At 54.5% G+C, this 14,167-nt stretch overlaps 1 protein-coding gene across 2 annotated transcripts; it reads right to left on the bottom strand.

The window, feature by feature from the left end:
• Positions 1-7,231: 7,231 nt before the first annotated feature.
• NKX2-5 (NK2 homeobox 5) lies at positions 7,232-8,711 on the bottom strand. Of its 2 annotated transcripts, none has more exons than XM_021532141.2 (2): positions 8,411-8,711; positions 7,232-7,860 (listed from the first exon to the last, which is right to left on the bottom strand). In XM_021532141.2, exons 1-2 carry the CDS (start codon positions 8,709-8,711, stop codon positions 7,253-7,255), a joined length of 909 nt encoding a protein of 302 aa, XP_021387816.2. In that variant the 3' UTR covers positions 7,232-7,252. The 2 variants fall into 2 exon arrangements, with proteins under 2 accessions (XP_021387816.2, XP_077642875.1); XM_077786749.1 differs by having other exon boundaries at positions 7,232-7,858; positions 8,406-8,711.
• Between the last annotated feature and the right edge of the window lie 5,456 nt (positions 8,712-14,167).

The raw sequence follows: 14,167 nt of genomic DNA on the forward strand, positions 1-14,167 counted from the left end.
GCCATCCATCATCTCCCGCCCTGACCTTGCACCACCTGCCTGTCCCCGGTAATTAAAACGTGAGCTAATGAAGGCAGCGGGACATGAAAGGGCTTGGCAGGAGCTGATCAAAGGGGCAGAGCAGGGCGTTCTCACTGCCAGAATATTGGGGCCAACAGCACTGGAAGCGTGGTCAGAAAAAGAAGAAAATTGAAGAGGATATTTAGAAATTAACCTCCAACTGTTCCTCTTGTTCCGTGTGCTGCACGGGGGGGTCATTCTCTCATGTGCTCTTACTTTTGGGGTTTTTGGTAAATACTGAGTGTTTCTGTTCACCTTACATGGAAAATAATATTTGTGGGTATAAAAATGAAATGCTGTAGATAATGCTGCTGCAGAGGGCTTGAGTGGAAAAGTTGATTTCCAGTTTGAATGCCTCCTTGTATAAGAAGTTATTCAGGTTTCTGCTCTCCAGGTGAAATATTGGTGGGCTCTAAATTGGTGTCTAACCAGGCAAATGCTCACCTCTGGCCTGGCTCTCAGGGAAGCCAATAATCAGCAGCTCTCACTGCTTTTGGGGGGTTTTAAAATTAATTTTTCTCTGTGTGCATCTAAAAGGGGAATTTTTGATCCCGGATGGTCATGCTGGATGACTGTGAGTGTTGAATGGGTTGAGCACCTCTTTTTACAGCAGCAATTATGCTTTAATTATGCTTCCATTTCTTCAGAACTATGCCTAAATAAAGGAATTTTTTTTGGTATCGCTCGGAAAAGGCCGTTCCTAAAGACAGCAGTGATGAACCTGCATTGTGAGCAGGGCTGGGTGCTCATGGCTCCAGGATGGGGACTCCTCCAGTCCCCAGGGATGCACTATGGATCATTTCCTGGGCATGGAATTGGCCTGTGGAACTCGAATAAAACCCAGGACAACCAGGAAAACGCCTCTAAGCCTCAGGACCAGCAAAAATCCCAGGAGAACAGCAGAGCCTGGGCATGGGGCTGTGCCAGGCGTGAGCAGGGCCAGCGTGGCTCCCCCAGCCCTGCCCGTGGCCCTGGGGATCTCCAGTGGGATTAGCCACGTCTGTAAAGTGAAGTGTGGGATTTTTTTGGGATTTTGCTGGAGCTGGAACTGGCTCTGAGGGGTGTGCAGAGTGGGGAGCAGCAGCTGATGCTGCACAAAGCAGCACACGAGACCTGGAGTCAAGTGAGATTTAACTTTTCCTGCTTTGAAGCAGCATAAATCATCTCCTTAACACCATTAGGTTTGCTGTAGTCGTGGCAGGGGGTTTTCATGCTGATTTTGTTGGTGCTTAAAAATATGAGAATCTTGCTTTTTTGCCCGAAATGAGCACAAATTGTTTTTTGTGACCTGATTTGGAATGGCTCCTCTTGCTCCCAGGCAGCACTGCCCCTGTCTGTGTGCTGCTCTGCCAGCAGCTTTTCCTCTCACTGAGTACAAAAACACCCTGGGCCAGCAGGGTGGGATCTGGGGACAATTTCTAGGAGTCAATATTGTGATTATTTCCAAGCTTATGCTGGAGGACAATGCAATCTACTCAGGAAGTGTCTGCTGTGCTAAAATAAACTCTGGTGTGTTCTTGTGGCAGCAGGGCACCAAATCCTGCTCCAAATGCACAGAGCCCCTGGAGAATGTGTGAGAGCAGGTGGTTTGAACTGTGGAGGTTAATAACCTGTTCACCAACCACATTTGTTGGTTCTAGGGCTAAAACTCTAAAATGCCTTTCTAAATTCTCTGTTTCTTACTAGCTAGTTTCGAGAGCAGTTCACAGAATTTGAAATATTCAGCAAATCTGTTTTTTTTCCCCCCATTTGTGCCTGTTAACTCCTGGCCTTGCCCACTCCACAGCAGAGTCATTCATGCCTTCAGCTTACCCATGTCCACAAGTAATAATATAGCTCCAGGATGTCTCCCCAAGATGAATTAACCTTAACCAACCCTAAGCAATAAAATTATTTTGACCACTAAAAGATTTATTTCCATTTACAAGGGTTGTGGTGTGGGTTTGTTTGGGTTTTGTGTGGGTTTTTTTGTTGGTTTCTTTGTTGTTTGTGGGTTTTTGTTTGTTTTTCTGTTGTTTTTTGTTTGGAGTGGGGGGGATTGTGGGGGTTTTTTTGGCGTTATTTTTTTATGGACAGCTTATTTTTCCAGCCCTCCAAGCCGAGCAGGTATTGAGTGAAATCTCCAATTTGTGTGGGAGAACCCCTGGACTGCTGAGAGTGGCAGGACTGAGCTGAACCTGCTGCAAACACGATGCCCCTCTCTGATGGGGCTGGGGAAAATGCCCAATCTCCTGGCTCAGACCTGTGATATTTGACCACAATTCTTTGTTGACACAAAAAAAAAATATTCTTTTAAGCAGGGCTGACTTTAAGCGATGTGTTGCATCAGTGGGGTCGGTGCTCCAGCTGCCCACACACTGAGTTTTGCTCTTCTAATGTGGATTTCTTTTCCTGGGTGCTCCGTTTCTGGGAAAGTGTTTCTTTTCCGTCTCAGCATCTTCATCCAGGCTCCGTTGAGATAATTTCTATTTCATTTGGAGTTCCAGCAGCTCCTGCATGCAAAGGCAGAGGAACTCAGAGGTTTTGCTCATCTCAGCAGCCCATCAGCTCCAGCCCAGTGTGTGCAGGACAATGGGAAATTGGCTGATGGGCTCCCAGGATCGCCCTGTCTCTAAATGGGTCTTTTTGCTGCACCAAAAATGAACTGCAGGAGACAGGTAGAGATCCTCAAGTATCGCATTTTGTGTCACTGTGCTCGGCCGTGATTGATGAACTTTCACAAACGCGCTGCCAGAGCTCGATCTGCTGCGGGAAATCTCGCCTTGCCTTCTCTGCGCCAAAATGCAGCTTCAATGTCGTGGTTTGGGCAAAAACAAACCACCCAGGAATGAAAAATCGGACTCCAGCCTGAAAGCCCATCCTTTCTCTCTTTGGAGTGGCATTTTAAAGGTGTTGATTCTTCTTAATAATCCCCATTAACAAGAAATCACTTACTGCTGATACTGATCTAAACTGATGTCAGTGAGATGAATTAGGGGCTGGGGAGAGAGGGTTGTTGATCTGTTGTTTTCCTGCCGAGCTTCCCAGGAACATTGGAACACTTAATTCCTGCCAGCACCGTGTCTTGTTTTCAGACTCCGGAGAATAACTTCCGACGTGAAACCCCCTTGAATTTAAGGAATAAAATTCTGGCACTTTAGGAGCTGCACGGGTGGGGTTTGGTTTTACTTTGTTTTTCTTTTTTTTCTTTTTCTTTTTTTTTTTTTTTTTTTTTTTTTTTTGGGGGGGGGGTGTTTTGGTTTTTTGTTTGTTTGTTTTGGGGCTTTTTTGCCCTTTTTTTTTTTTTTTTTTTTTTTAAACAGTTACTTCAGTTCCTACTGCCACAGGCGGGGGATTTGGTATCAGTCCTTTACAGCTGACAACTTGTTCCTGTACAAATTCTGTGAATTCCAAAGGGTTTGGATAAACTTGCCATGTGCAGTTTGTCTCAAGAAGACTGAGCTGCTCTCACCCTGTCACCTTCAGGTGGAGCTGGAGCACTGAATTCTCAAAAAAAACCCAAAAAAACCAAAGCTGGGTTGAACAGAGCCGTGAATGCCAGTGCCAGGCTGCGTAATCCCCAAAAAACCGAGGGAAGAGCGAGATCAAATCCAAGTGCAAATCTTATTAAAAGCTTTTCCCCTACACCCTTAGCATGTCCCCGGGCACTGGTAGGATCCCTGATTTCAGATTCCAGGTTCCAGATTCAGATCCTGCACTTCCCTTTGGATCAACCTTTCCTCAGCACAGGCTTTTCGTGCTGCTCTAGGGATGGGAAACGCTTCAGGCTCAGGCAGGACCGGGGCAGATTTGATACGTGCTGGTTTTTGGAGCTTTTCCGAGGGCTGGGCTCACAGAGCACAGCCCCGGTGCCTCTGCAAGTCCTGGGGGGACCTTTTGCCCCTGCCTGACCCTGTGGGCTGAGCTGCTGTGGAGCTGCAGCTGGAAATGAGGTCGAGCTGGAATAGGAGAAATGGGATCTGTGAGCACAGGGACCCCCTGGCCGGTACCAGAGTCCTGATGCCTCGGGAAGGCTGAGCTGGAACAGAGACTGGACAGAGTTACAGAATAAAGCAGGGATTTATTAAAGGATCTCCTCAATGGATGCACCTTGGGCAGCACAAGAGCCCAGCCAGGGCTGCACCCAAGGTGAACCAAAATGGTCACAAAACGTACCCAAGATGAACCAAAATGGCACAAAATGAACCCAAGATGAACCAAAATGGCACAAAATGAACCAAAATGGTCCCAAAATCCCCAACTGCTCCCGGGGACTCTCACTTTAAGTTCTGCTCCATTGGCACCTTGGAGTTCATTGTCCCATTCCAGCTCCAGCCCATCAGTCCCACCCTGCTTGTTTTTCTCTCTCCAGCCCACGGTGTTTGTGCTCCTGGGCTGAGGTTTGGATCATTTGTCCTTGGTGCCCAGCTGGAGCAGGAATTGTTTTGTCCCTGCTCTGTGCACAGAGCTCAGCATCCCCTGATGTGAATCCCAGACCCACACACTAAAGCAGCTCAGAATGTGAAAAATAGAAAAGCCAAACCTGAGACATCGGGTCATTCCTGCTCTATCTCATTGCGCTTCCCATTCACCCAGCTATGGAAGGTCTGTGGCCGTGGCTGCTGTGCCCTGGCAGCCCTGGCCTCAGCCAGCTGTGCTCGTGTCCTCTCCTAAATCACTTTCTGAGCTGGCTCCAAGGCTCCAGCTGCTGCTCTGAGCCCCCCTCACCCTGCCCTGCATCTGCTCGGGATGCAATTCCCGCAGAACAGCCTGGGGAGGAGGGGAGCGTGTGAGCAGGAGCTGTGGGACATTCATCCCTGCTGAGAATGAGCACAGGGCAGTCCTGGAAATCACACCAGACCCAAAGCTGGTGCCCTGAGCAGCCACTGCAGGGAAAATCCCACCTGACAGTCGGATTTCTTGATAGCTGTAGCTCGGAGTCATTACTAGATGAAAATAAGCATGTGTGGAGAAAATAACGGTGTCTAAGGAGAGGATGTGGGACGTGTGTAAAGGCCTCTATGTTATTATGGGGAGTTACTTTTTCCTGTGGCTTTTTCTGAAGTTTCACTGTCTGTTTTGTTTGCCCACTTAAAGAAGGGCTCTGCTTAGGGCCAGTTTCTGAAAGTTTAGGTTTGAGTTAACTCTGAATGCCTGCCCCCATGTTAACTCGGGACTTGTCCTCCTTTTGAGGGCTCCCCGTGTGCTCTGACCCTGGCCGGGCTCTGCAGTGGTGACAGCAGGAGTGGCATGGTGGCACCCGTGTGACCATTGGACAGCTCAGGCAAGCTGTGCCCCCCAAGTGTGACTGCCCCCAGCATCATCACTTTAAACCCAGCTTTCTCCTGCCCCACTCCAGCCTTTTCCTGGAGTTCCTGGGACACCTGTGGCTCTCTTCAGGCAGGGCGTTCCCGGCTGCTCTGCTGCCCTCCCTCTCATCTGGATGCTGTGTCCTCCTTAGGCAAAGCCCTCATGGAGTCCTGGATGGTTCCAGATGAGGGGAAGTGGCCTTTGCTTCCTCCTGGCCTGCCCAGCTGCCCTGTCCCCGTGCTTCGGGTCCCCTTTGTCACAGACTCCATGTCCCGGTGGCTCTGTGGGTGAGTTCCCGAGGCAGATTCCCCTCGGGATGAGCTGGAGGTCCCTCTTTGCCCAGCCCTGAGCCCCAGCCAGGTGTCTGCCCTCCACTCTGCACCAGGGGCTTGGTGGGCAGCGCCGGCGCTCCAAGGGAGTGGAAGGAGGTGGGAGCTCCTTATCTGTGCAATCCCACCTCGGGGGCTGTGTGGGGCTGGGAGAGAGGCTGCAGGCAGCTTCCATTCCCCGGCAGCCTTTCATCCTCTGTCCCAGGGCCACAGCCACCCTGTCTCCATCCCTGTTTACTGATGGGGCCGATAGGGCCGAGGCAGGAGGGGCTGCAGGTCCCCCTAATCGCCCTGTCACCGGCCGGACAGCCTCAGACACTCTCAGAGGATGTTGTGACTGCGCTGAATTACAATGTTTGTTGTTTCTCACTCCCAATAATTGACATTTGATAGCGACTACCGTAAAAGCGGCCGAGGGGCTGGGGCTGAGGCAGAGGAGAGGCAGGAGCCGGGCGCTGGGGAGCCCCGCTCGCTGTCCCTGGGCACTTTGGGGACAGGCGGGGTGTCCTTCGTGCCTCTCCCCATGGGGACGGCATGTGTAGGAGCTGTGGAAACCTCCCGCCCATGGGTTGGGGGCAGTTTGGGGTGTCGGTAGTTCTTCTTGCAGTGATTTCTGCGCAGAAAATGACAAATCAGCTCCGCGCTCCCGGGAACGATGAGGTCGGTCCCGATCCCAGCCCGGGGGCACGGGCCAGGCTGGGAGCTGGAAAAGCGGCTTTAAAATAATTTTTAAAATACCTTAAAATACAAACACCGTTTGCAGGCGGCAAAACGGGAACGCCAAGGGCACGGAGAGCCGCACAAACCCGCGGGGGGACCCGGGAGAGCCCCCGGGCCGGGCGGCCCCGCTCCCGGCGTGGCCGGGATGCGCAAGAACGCCAGGGACGCCGAGCTTCAGCCACTCTCTTTAATGACAACTCGCTGATCTCCGTCAGCTTGTACAGCAAAGGGCAACACGTAGGAGGGGGCATTTCCATGCTAACTCACGTTTTAGTGCAGAACCCTACGGGACCTGGCGGGCCGGAGTGTCTGTGTCCCTCGGGAGTCTGTCTGTCCTCATCCCTGCCCAGGCCGGCAGTAGCAGCCTCGCAAGGGACACCTGGGGGTGCCGAGATGCCGAACTGACCGAATAGCGGGAAGTGCAAAAATTAAATGTGGATGTCAATAATAATTAGTATAGAGTAGAAGTTAAAAAAAAAAAAAAAAAAAAAGAGTTTCAGGGCTTGGCTGGGTGTTGTTGTTGCGAACAAATCACGCGAAATTACCGGCTGGTTTGTAGGAAGGAAGGAGGGGAATTATCAGGGTGAAGACACGGGTGGAAGGGGAGCCAGAGGGGCCGGGAAATGCGGGCATCCCCCGCCGGTGTTTGCCTGGCCCCGCACGAAATACCGAAACCCGCCCCGTCCACGGCCACCACAGCGGTGAGAACCGCCGGGATGCTCCACTGAACTGCTCACTGAACTGCTCAGTGAACTGAACACTGAACTGATCACTGAGCCGAGCACGGAACCGTCCCCCAGCCCCGCAGCCTGGCAGTGTCCCGAGCCCGGCTCGCAGGCTGCTGCGGGGCGGCTCTACCAGGCTCGGATGCCGTGCAAGGTGGAGATGCCCGCGTTGCCCTGCGGGATGGGCGTTTGCACCGAATTCAAGTCCCCCACGCTGAAGTTCATGAAGTTGTTGGCGGGCGCCGAGGGCTGCATGGGCTGCATGGAGGGGTAGTTGCAGTTGTAGTTGGCGTTGCAGGCGGGGCTGTTGTAGTTGGTGTACGCGGGGTAGGCGTTGTAGCTGTAGGGGTTAATGCTGACATTGTAGGGCGAGCTGTAGGGGGAAGATTCCCCCAGGCAGGGCTTCCCATCGCGCACCAGCACCGGCACCGCGATCCGCCGCGGGGGAGGGATCCCCACCATTTCCAGCGTCTGATCCTGTCTCTGCCTTTTGCATTTGTACCTTCGATTCTGGAACCAGATTTTCACCTGGGTGGAGGTGAGCTTTAGGACGTTCGCTAGGTGGTCCCTCTCGGGGGCCGAGAGGTATTTCTGCTGCTTGAACCTTCTCTCCAGTTCGTACACTTGGGCTTGAGAAAAGAGGACGCGAGGTTTCCTCCGTTTCCTCTGTCTCGGGCGCTCGGGATCGTCCAGGTCTCTTTTCTCCTGCTCCAGGCTCTTGTGTAGGGAACACAGCTCTGCAGCAAAATAAACGGGCGAAGGAAAAAGCAGAAGGAGAAAATTGTGCAAAAAAAAAAAAAAATATAAATCAGTATTTAATACAAAGGGTACAATGTGAGCGAGCCGTGGCTCTTCCTCGGCCTCGCAGGCTGCTGTGGCCACCCGCTCCTGCAGCAGCGGGACCGGCCCTGCCCCGCTCTTTAGGTACCTCTGCAGCAAATTTTCCGTCTTTTTGTTTGAAAACAACGGTGTCCCGTGCCTGTGCCCCGCTCGTAGCTTTGTGTCGAAACCCACCGCAACCCCCGAGCGAGTGAGGAGTCGCATTTGTCACCCGGTTTCTATCCAAAGTGGAGGCCTGGCATGTTACCCTGCAGCTCTGCCCGTCTCCTTGGGGTGTCCGGGCCGGGCTCAGCGCACCCTCCGGGACGGGATAAAGATGCTGCCGCTCCCCGGCACTGTCCCCTGTCCCCCGCAGCCCTGGGGACCCCCGGCCGAGCTGCCATCCCCCTGGGGGATCCCGTTCCCCTGCCCTCCGAGCCCCGCGCAGGCAGCAGCACTTGGCTTTACCTTTCTTGTCCGCCTTGGCCTCCTTGGCCGAGTCCATCTCCACGTAACTTTTCACGTAGTAGGAGCCGGGGAAGGCGGCCGCGGTTTTGCCGGGGGGCGGCTCGGGCAGCTCCTCCCGCAGGTCGGGCAGGGCCGGGGGCTCGGCGCTGAACGCCTCCTGCTTGAAGGTGGCCAGCATGCAGGACGGGGAGGCCAGCGCCGCCAGCTCCATGGAGCCCAGGCTGCCCTGCTGCTGCTGCTGCTCCAGGTTCAGGATATCCTTCACCGAGAAGGGGGTCGTGGTCACAGGGCTAGGAAACATTGCGGAGGACAGCGGGGCAGCGGCCGCAGCCCAGGGTCATGGAAAAGTAGGTGGGGAGCGGCCAAGGTGGAGCAGCGGTGCAGCGTGGGCTCCCGGAGGGGGCACATAGCATTCCCCAGAGCGGCCCTGACTTGTGCCCTGCGCCAGGTAGGAGCGGACCATAAGGCGAGGGAAGGAGGGACTAGGCAGTTTTTGGGTGACTTTAGCTTTCTATTGGCCAACATTGCGGTGATGGTATGAGAGATGCAAAGTTCCATGTCACCTAATATAGTAATACATCTCAAAAACAGCTCCGCTCTTTTAAAGGGGCGGCACTGCATTTAGCCGGCTTTGTAGCGGAGGGTTCGTTCATCCGTTTGAAACAAACAACAAAAAAAACCCACCCCCCCAAAAAAAACCCCAAAAAAGAATAGCCTAATGCGTACAAAGTCACTATCTGATGCTATCTATCATACAGTCAGATTAAATAAACAGGCCGGGAGGAAACCATCAACCAAATATGTGCTGATTTAATTTTTTTTTTTTTTAAGCGAGAGAACGGAGGTTTCGTTTTTAGTATTCTGCAATATCCGATGGCAGGAACTAAAAAACGGGAGTTCGCTGCTGTGTGAAGCACGCTCAAGGGGAGATCCGCGCTCAGGGTTTATACAGATTTTCTAAAGCAGCACAGTGATTGCAAAGTCCAGCTGACAGCAGAGAGACCCTGAGCAGCCCCTGCCTGGCTTTGGAGAGGGAAATGCCGACTGGGTTTTCCTCTCGTTTGTTTGTAAAGCTTTCAAACAAAAAATGCAGCACTGTCCGGGGAGAAAAAAAAAAAATAAATTAAAAAGTCAATCCAAAACAAGCGCGGGTGAAGGTGTTGCAAAATCCACAGGGGTAAGAGAGGAGTAAAGCAAGGGGCGCGGGGCTGCTGTCCCCGGCCGGGTCCCCGCAGTCGGGTGGGCGCACGGCCCCGGGTTCCTGCGGCTGAGGTGGGGCTCATTCATTTACCTCGCGTGGAGCCGCTAAAACAAACCTTAGCTGCAAATCGCACATTGCGGGGTTTGGTTCGGGGCTTTGTGGGTTAGAGGGGTGAGAAAACAATTAGAAATAAATGAAGATTCTCCTTTAACGCTCCAGCGCCCGGCTGAGAGAGGCACGGGACGGGCTCGGTGGGAGCAGGGCAGAGAAAGCCCAAAGGGCTGCGGTGAGTTTGGGGGGCCGTGGCTGAGCCCCGCTCTCGGGAGCTGCGGGGTCACAGCCGAGCAAATCCTTTCTCCTCCCGCAGGAAGGGACCCTCCGGGACGGGTGGAGAGGTGAATTCCTGCCCACCCCCAGCAGGACGGACCCACCGCTGTCCCCCGGGATTTTGTGTCTCGGCACCCCGGCTTTTTTCCGAGGAGTTGAATTTGGGATGTTTTTGCGGGCGGTGCTGCCCGGAGCCGCAGCATCCCCGGCGCTGCAGCCGCTGGGCTGTGCTGGGAGCGCTTTGCTGGCGCAGCAGCCCCGGATCTGGCGATGACAGTCGGAGCGATCCCTGTGAACGGGGGAGGCCTGAAATATTGCGATTTAATGAGGGGAGGGGTCGGCCAAGCGGCCAGCTCCATCTTCGCGGCTCCGTTTCCTGCAGGCTTCCCTGGGAAATAACCCAGGGGATGGATGCTCCCCTGCTGCAGGAGGAAGGGTGAAGTGGCTCGGGAATGTGGAGGCAGCCTCGGAGAGGGGCCTGTGAAGGTACTTTGCAGAGTGTTTGCGGCACTCCGGGCCCTCCGCGGGCTTTCTGAACCTCGTTGCCTCCTTTTTATTACAAGCTTAGAGAGATAGGTTAGATACGGGCTAAAATAACGAAGCGATCCCGATCCTCCCCAAAACCCAGTTCGCCTTGGCGTCATCCCCATCCTGCGGGATGGGAGAGGCGGCTCCCAGCGCTCCCTTCCTTTATCCCGGGCCAAAACGGAGGCAAAACTCCCTTCCCGGGTCAGGCTCGGAGCTCGCACGGCAATTCCTGCCCCGGAGCTTTCCCTGTGCCCGGCGGGGTCCGGAGCCGGGCCCGGAGCGCATCCCGGCGGGGCGGGAGCTGCCGGCCGCCAGCCCGGGATTAATTGAGGATTGCCGGGCTCCCTCCAGCCCCCCGGTCACACGGCGGCTGCCGATCGATGTGGGCCCGGCTGCAGAGGGTGGAAGTGATTAATTGAATGATAAGCCGGAGCTATCATTTGGAATGTCATTAATGCGTCGGGGAGACATTCATTGGAGACAGACAGCGTTATCTCCGCTTTATCTTCAACAATGCATCACTTTTAATACTGCAGTTTAGAAACAAATGGGGGCTTTAGCCTTAGCCCTTCTCTTGGTGTTTATATTTTTGGAAGAATCACAACTAGTGGGAGTCCCGGGCTCGGCCCCCTGATAAATGAACATTAGCACTTTTTAGAACTACTGTATCAACAAAAAGAGCTGCAGGGCCGCAATAATTGGTGAAAAAGCAAACACTCGGCAAAGAGAGGCCAGCTCTGCTCTGTGTCCGGCTGATTGATGAATAAGTTACTGACGTACAGCAGCTCACGGACTTTCCGGGTCGGGGCTCAGCACCCATCCTCCCCCCTTTCCCACCCCTCTCTCCCTTTCCCGGGGCTCTCCAGCTCCGGCTGTCCAGCGGAAGGGACAAAGGCGACAGCTTCCCCCAGCTCCGGACACTGCTCGTAGCCCGCAGGGTCCTGCCCAGCCCGGGGGGACCTGCCCGGGTGTCCCCGCGGGTGGGGACCCCGAACTCTCCCGCATCACTTCTAATTTTTGCGGGCTCGTTTTTGATCGCGTTTAAATCACATCAAAAAAAAAGAAAGAAAAAAAAAAAAGGGGGTAAACCAAACCAGAACCCCGAGGAGCGCCCTAAAACACTTTCTGCAGAGCCAGGCCCCAGGGGTGTAAGTGGGCGAGATAGAGGGAAAAAACCCGCTGCTATTTTTTCTGGCTGTCAGGGGAAAGTGGGGGTGTCCTGTTCTGTCCCCCGCTGGTTTCACTCTGTTTGCAGGTTGCTCTCGCTGCCCCCTCGGGACTGAGCCTGCCCTGGCCTCTCGCAGGCGAGGGTTGTCGTCCACACCCGCTCGTTGCTTCTCTCCGGGATTGCTAAATGAGATTTATGATGGGTTTAGTGTGTTTTTTTTTTTTCCCTTTCTATTTTTTCTTAAAAAAAAAAAAAAAAAGACACCAAAACCTTTTCTTGTTGAAACCAAGCAAACAAAGAGAAAAAAAACTCCCAACCCCGCAATTAGCTCCAGAGAGCACATCCTCTGTCCCTCGGAGCTTTCGACACCTCGGACTGTTTAGAGAGAGAGAGATGGTACCTTTTAAAAAAGTTTTCCTCTTAATCCCAGTCGGTTAAGATGTCCGGGGCCCCCTCCCGTTCTAATTCCCAGCTATCTCCCGAGGACTCTGTTTATACCTCGCCAGTAAACGCTGGGGTTTGAAACCTTGTCACTAATTGAGTGCTAACACTTCAGGTGCTATAGATTTGTTAAGAGCCAGTAGTCCAGAAATAGCCTATTAGGGTTTCCTTGCGAGAAGCGGTGCCAATCTCCCGCTTCCCACCGTGGCGCCGGGAGCCGCCGGGACCCCAGGATCTCTGCGGCTCCCCGAGGGCTCCCCTGGCTCCTTTGGGCACTAATTCTTCCCGGGACATTGGGAAGGGTGCTGCGAACGGGCGAGCCCTGGATAAATGGATGCTGCCGTGCGTGTCGGGGTCCCAGCGAGGCTCCGGGTGGGCGTTTGAGGGCCAGCGGGCACGGCTGGGGCCAGGGAAGGTTTTGCTTTTACTCCTCTGGAATTCTGCAGAGGGGGAAAAAAGTCTCGGAGCTGTCCAGGCACTCCACCGCAGCTCAAACTTCCTTTTCTTCTTAACCTTTTTTTCTCCCTTCCTTTTTAAAAATTGTTTTTTATTCTCTTCTTTTCCCTCGGTCCTTTCAAGCTCTAACGAAGCTCGCCTTTTCTGACCGTCAAAAAAATAAAATTTGGACCTTGCGGCGAAGCCGGCCTTGGAGAGGGGCCTCTCCTCTGCCCGGTGCTCGGGAGAGCTGCGCTGCCAGCCCGGGGCTTCCTCCGGGACACGCCCGGTACCGGGCGGCCCCTGCCGCCTCCCAGCCCACCCCGAATGATCGTGCCCCTTCCCTCCGTGCGAGCCGGACAGCAGCACGGAGCCTTCCCTTTATTCCCGGAGAATCGGGGCAGACCCCGGTAAAGCCTCTCCGGTGCTGCCGCTTCGGTTTGGGCGCCCCGGCCCCGCTCCCGGGGCTGGCCCGGTCGCCTCTTTCCGCGCCCGTCGGTGACTCGGGTGGGGGCACTTGGGCAGCGGGACTCGGAGAGCAAATGTCTCCGTGGAGATTCCCCTCCTGCCCTGGGCTCCGTGCCTGGAATCTGACAATTCAGCGCTTCTTGCACCTCGGGTGCTGGAAGTGTTTTCCCCCCGCGGCTGAAGCGAAAGCAGAGAGCCGGGCAGATAAATGAAAAGCTTTCATTTTACCCTGCCTGTAACTATTTTTTTCCCCCCTGCTTGTAACTGTGCTGGGTTCGCTGGTGAACAGAGAGCGATGGGGAATTCTCCGACCTTCCCGTCGCCCTCTCCCCGTCCCCGGGCAGCGGCCGCGTTATTTGCTCTTGTTTCGGACCCGCCGGTTTTCTGCGCTCCAGGAAAAGTTTTTTTACGCGTCCAGGTAATCCCCAAAGCGCTTGTTCGTTACGTTTCCATGGGGAACACACTCAGGGCAAGTGTTTTTTACCGTGTTTTTTAGGGACGAGGAATTAAACGACCGACCGACGAGATGTGACAATGCTTTGTCACACGCGTTCCGCGGCCGGGACGCACCGGTGGCCGGTGATGGACAGGAAAACAGTTTCAAAAACGAAATACCTTCCGAGCACTGGAAGTCTGGGCTGCTTCGAAGGACAAAGCGCTAAACACGGCGGGGCTTTGTTCCCATCCTCCGGGAACAGGGAGGGTTCCACCGGCTCCGGTGGGAACGGGAGCGGTGCTTGGCCGGGAAGCCCGAAATTGCCGCAAGATTTCAGGGTGTTTGCGGCTTGTCTGTCCGCACGATGTTTTCCAGAGGAGATAAAGGTCTGACTTCTCGGGTACTTCCTGCTGGCCGTGTAAAATCCGATCCGTCTTGCGATGTCACCGGGCGCGCTTGGCGCTGCTCGGGAGCCCCGGGGGGGCCGGGCCGGGCCAGCGGGCAGGGCCGGTCAGGGGGAGTCGCGTTTAACAGGAGAGGGTGTTCGGCCTTTAATTTGTCTTAAAAGTGTTCTGTCCTCGCCCGCACACACCCGCAGAGGTGAGGGACCGGCCGCGTTGCGGCATCGCCCTGCCCGGGGGTGCCGGCTCAGCCCCGCCGGTATCACCCGGGCTCCCGCAGCAGGATCCATCCCGGCCCCTACCCTCCGGAAAATCCCTTTTTGAGGGATCAGCTCCGCCGAGAGGAATGCCA

Source organism: Lonchura striata, chromosome 15 (assembly GCF_046129695.1).
Source record: "Lonchura striata isolate bLonStr1 chromosome 15, bLonStr1.mat, whole genome shotgun sequence".
NCBI classification, from domain to species: domain Eukaryota; kingdom Metazoa; phylum Chordata; class Aves; order Passeriformes; family Estrildidae; genus Lonchura; species Lonchura striata.

Bases quoted from the DNA above. Each gene is read 5' to 3' on its own strand.
- NKX2-5 (XM_077786749.1), bottom strand. From the start codon at position 8,711: ATGTTTCCTAGCCCTGTGACCACGACCCCCTTCTCGGTGAAGGATATC. The intron at 7,859-8,405 runs GCCAAGTGCTGC...TTTGCTGCAGAG, and splicing joins AGGCGGACAAGAAAGGTAAA to CTGTGTTCCCTACACAAGAG.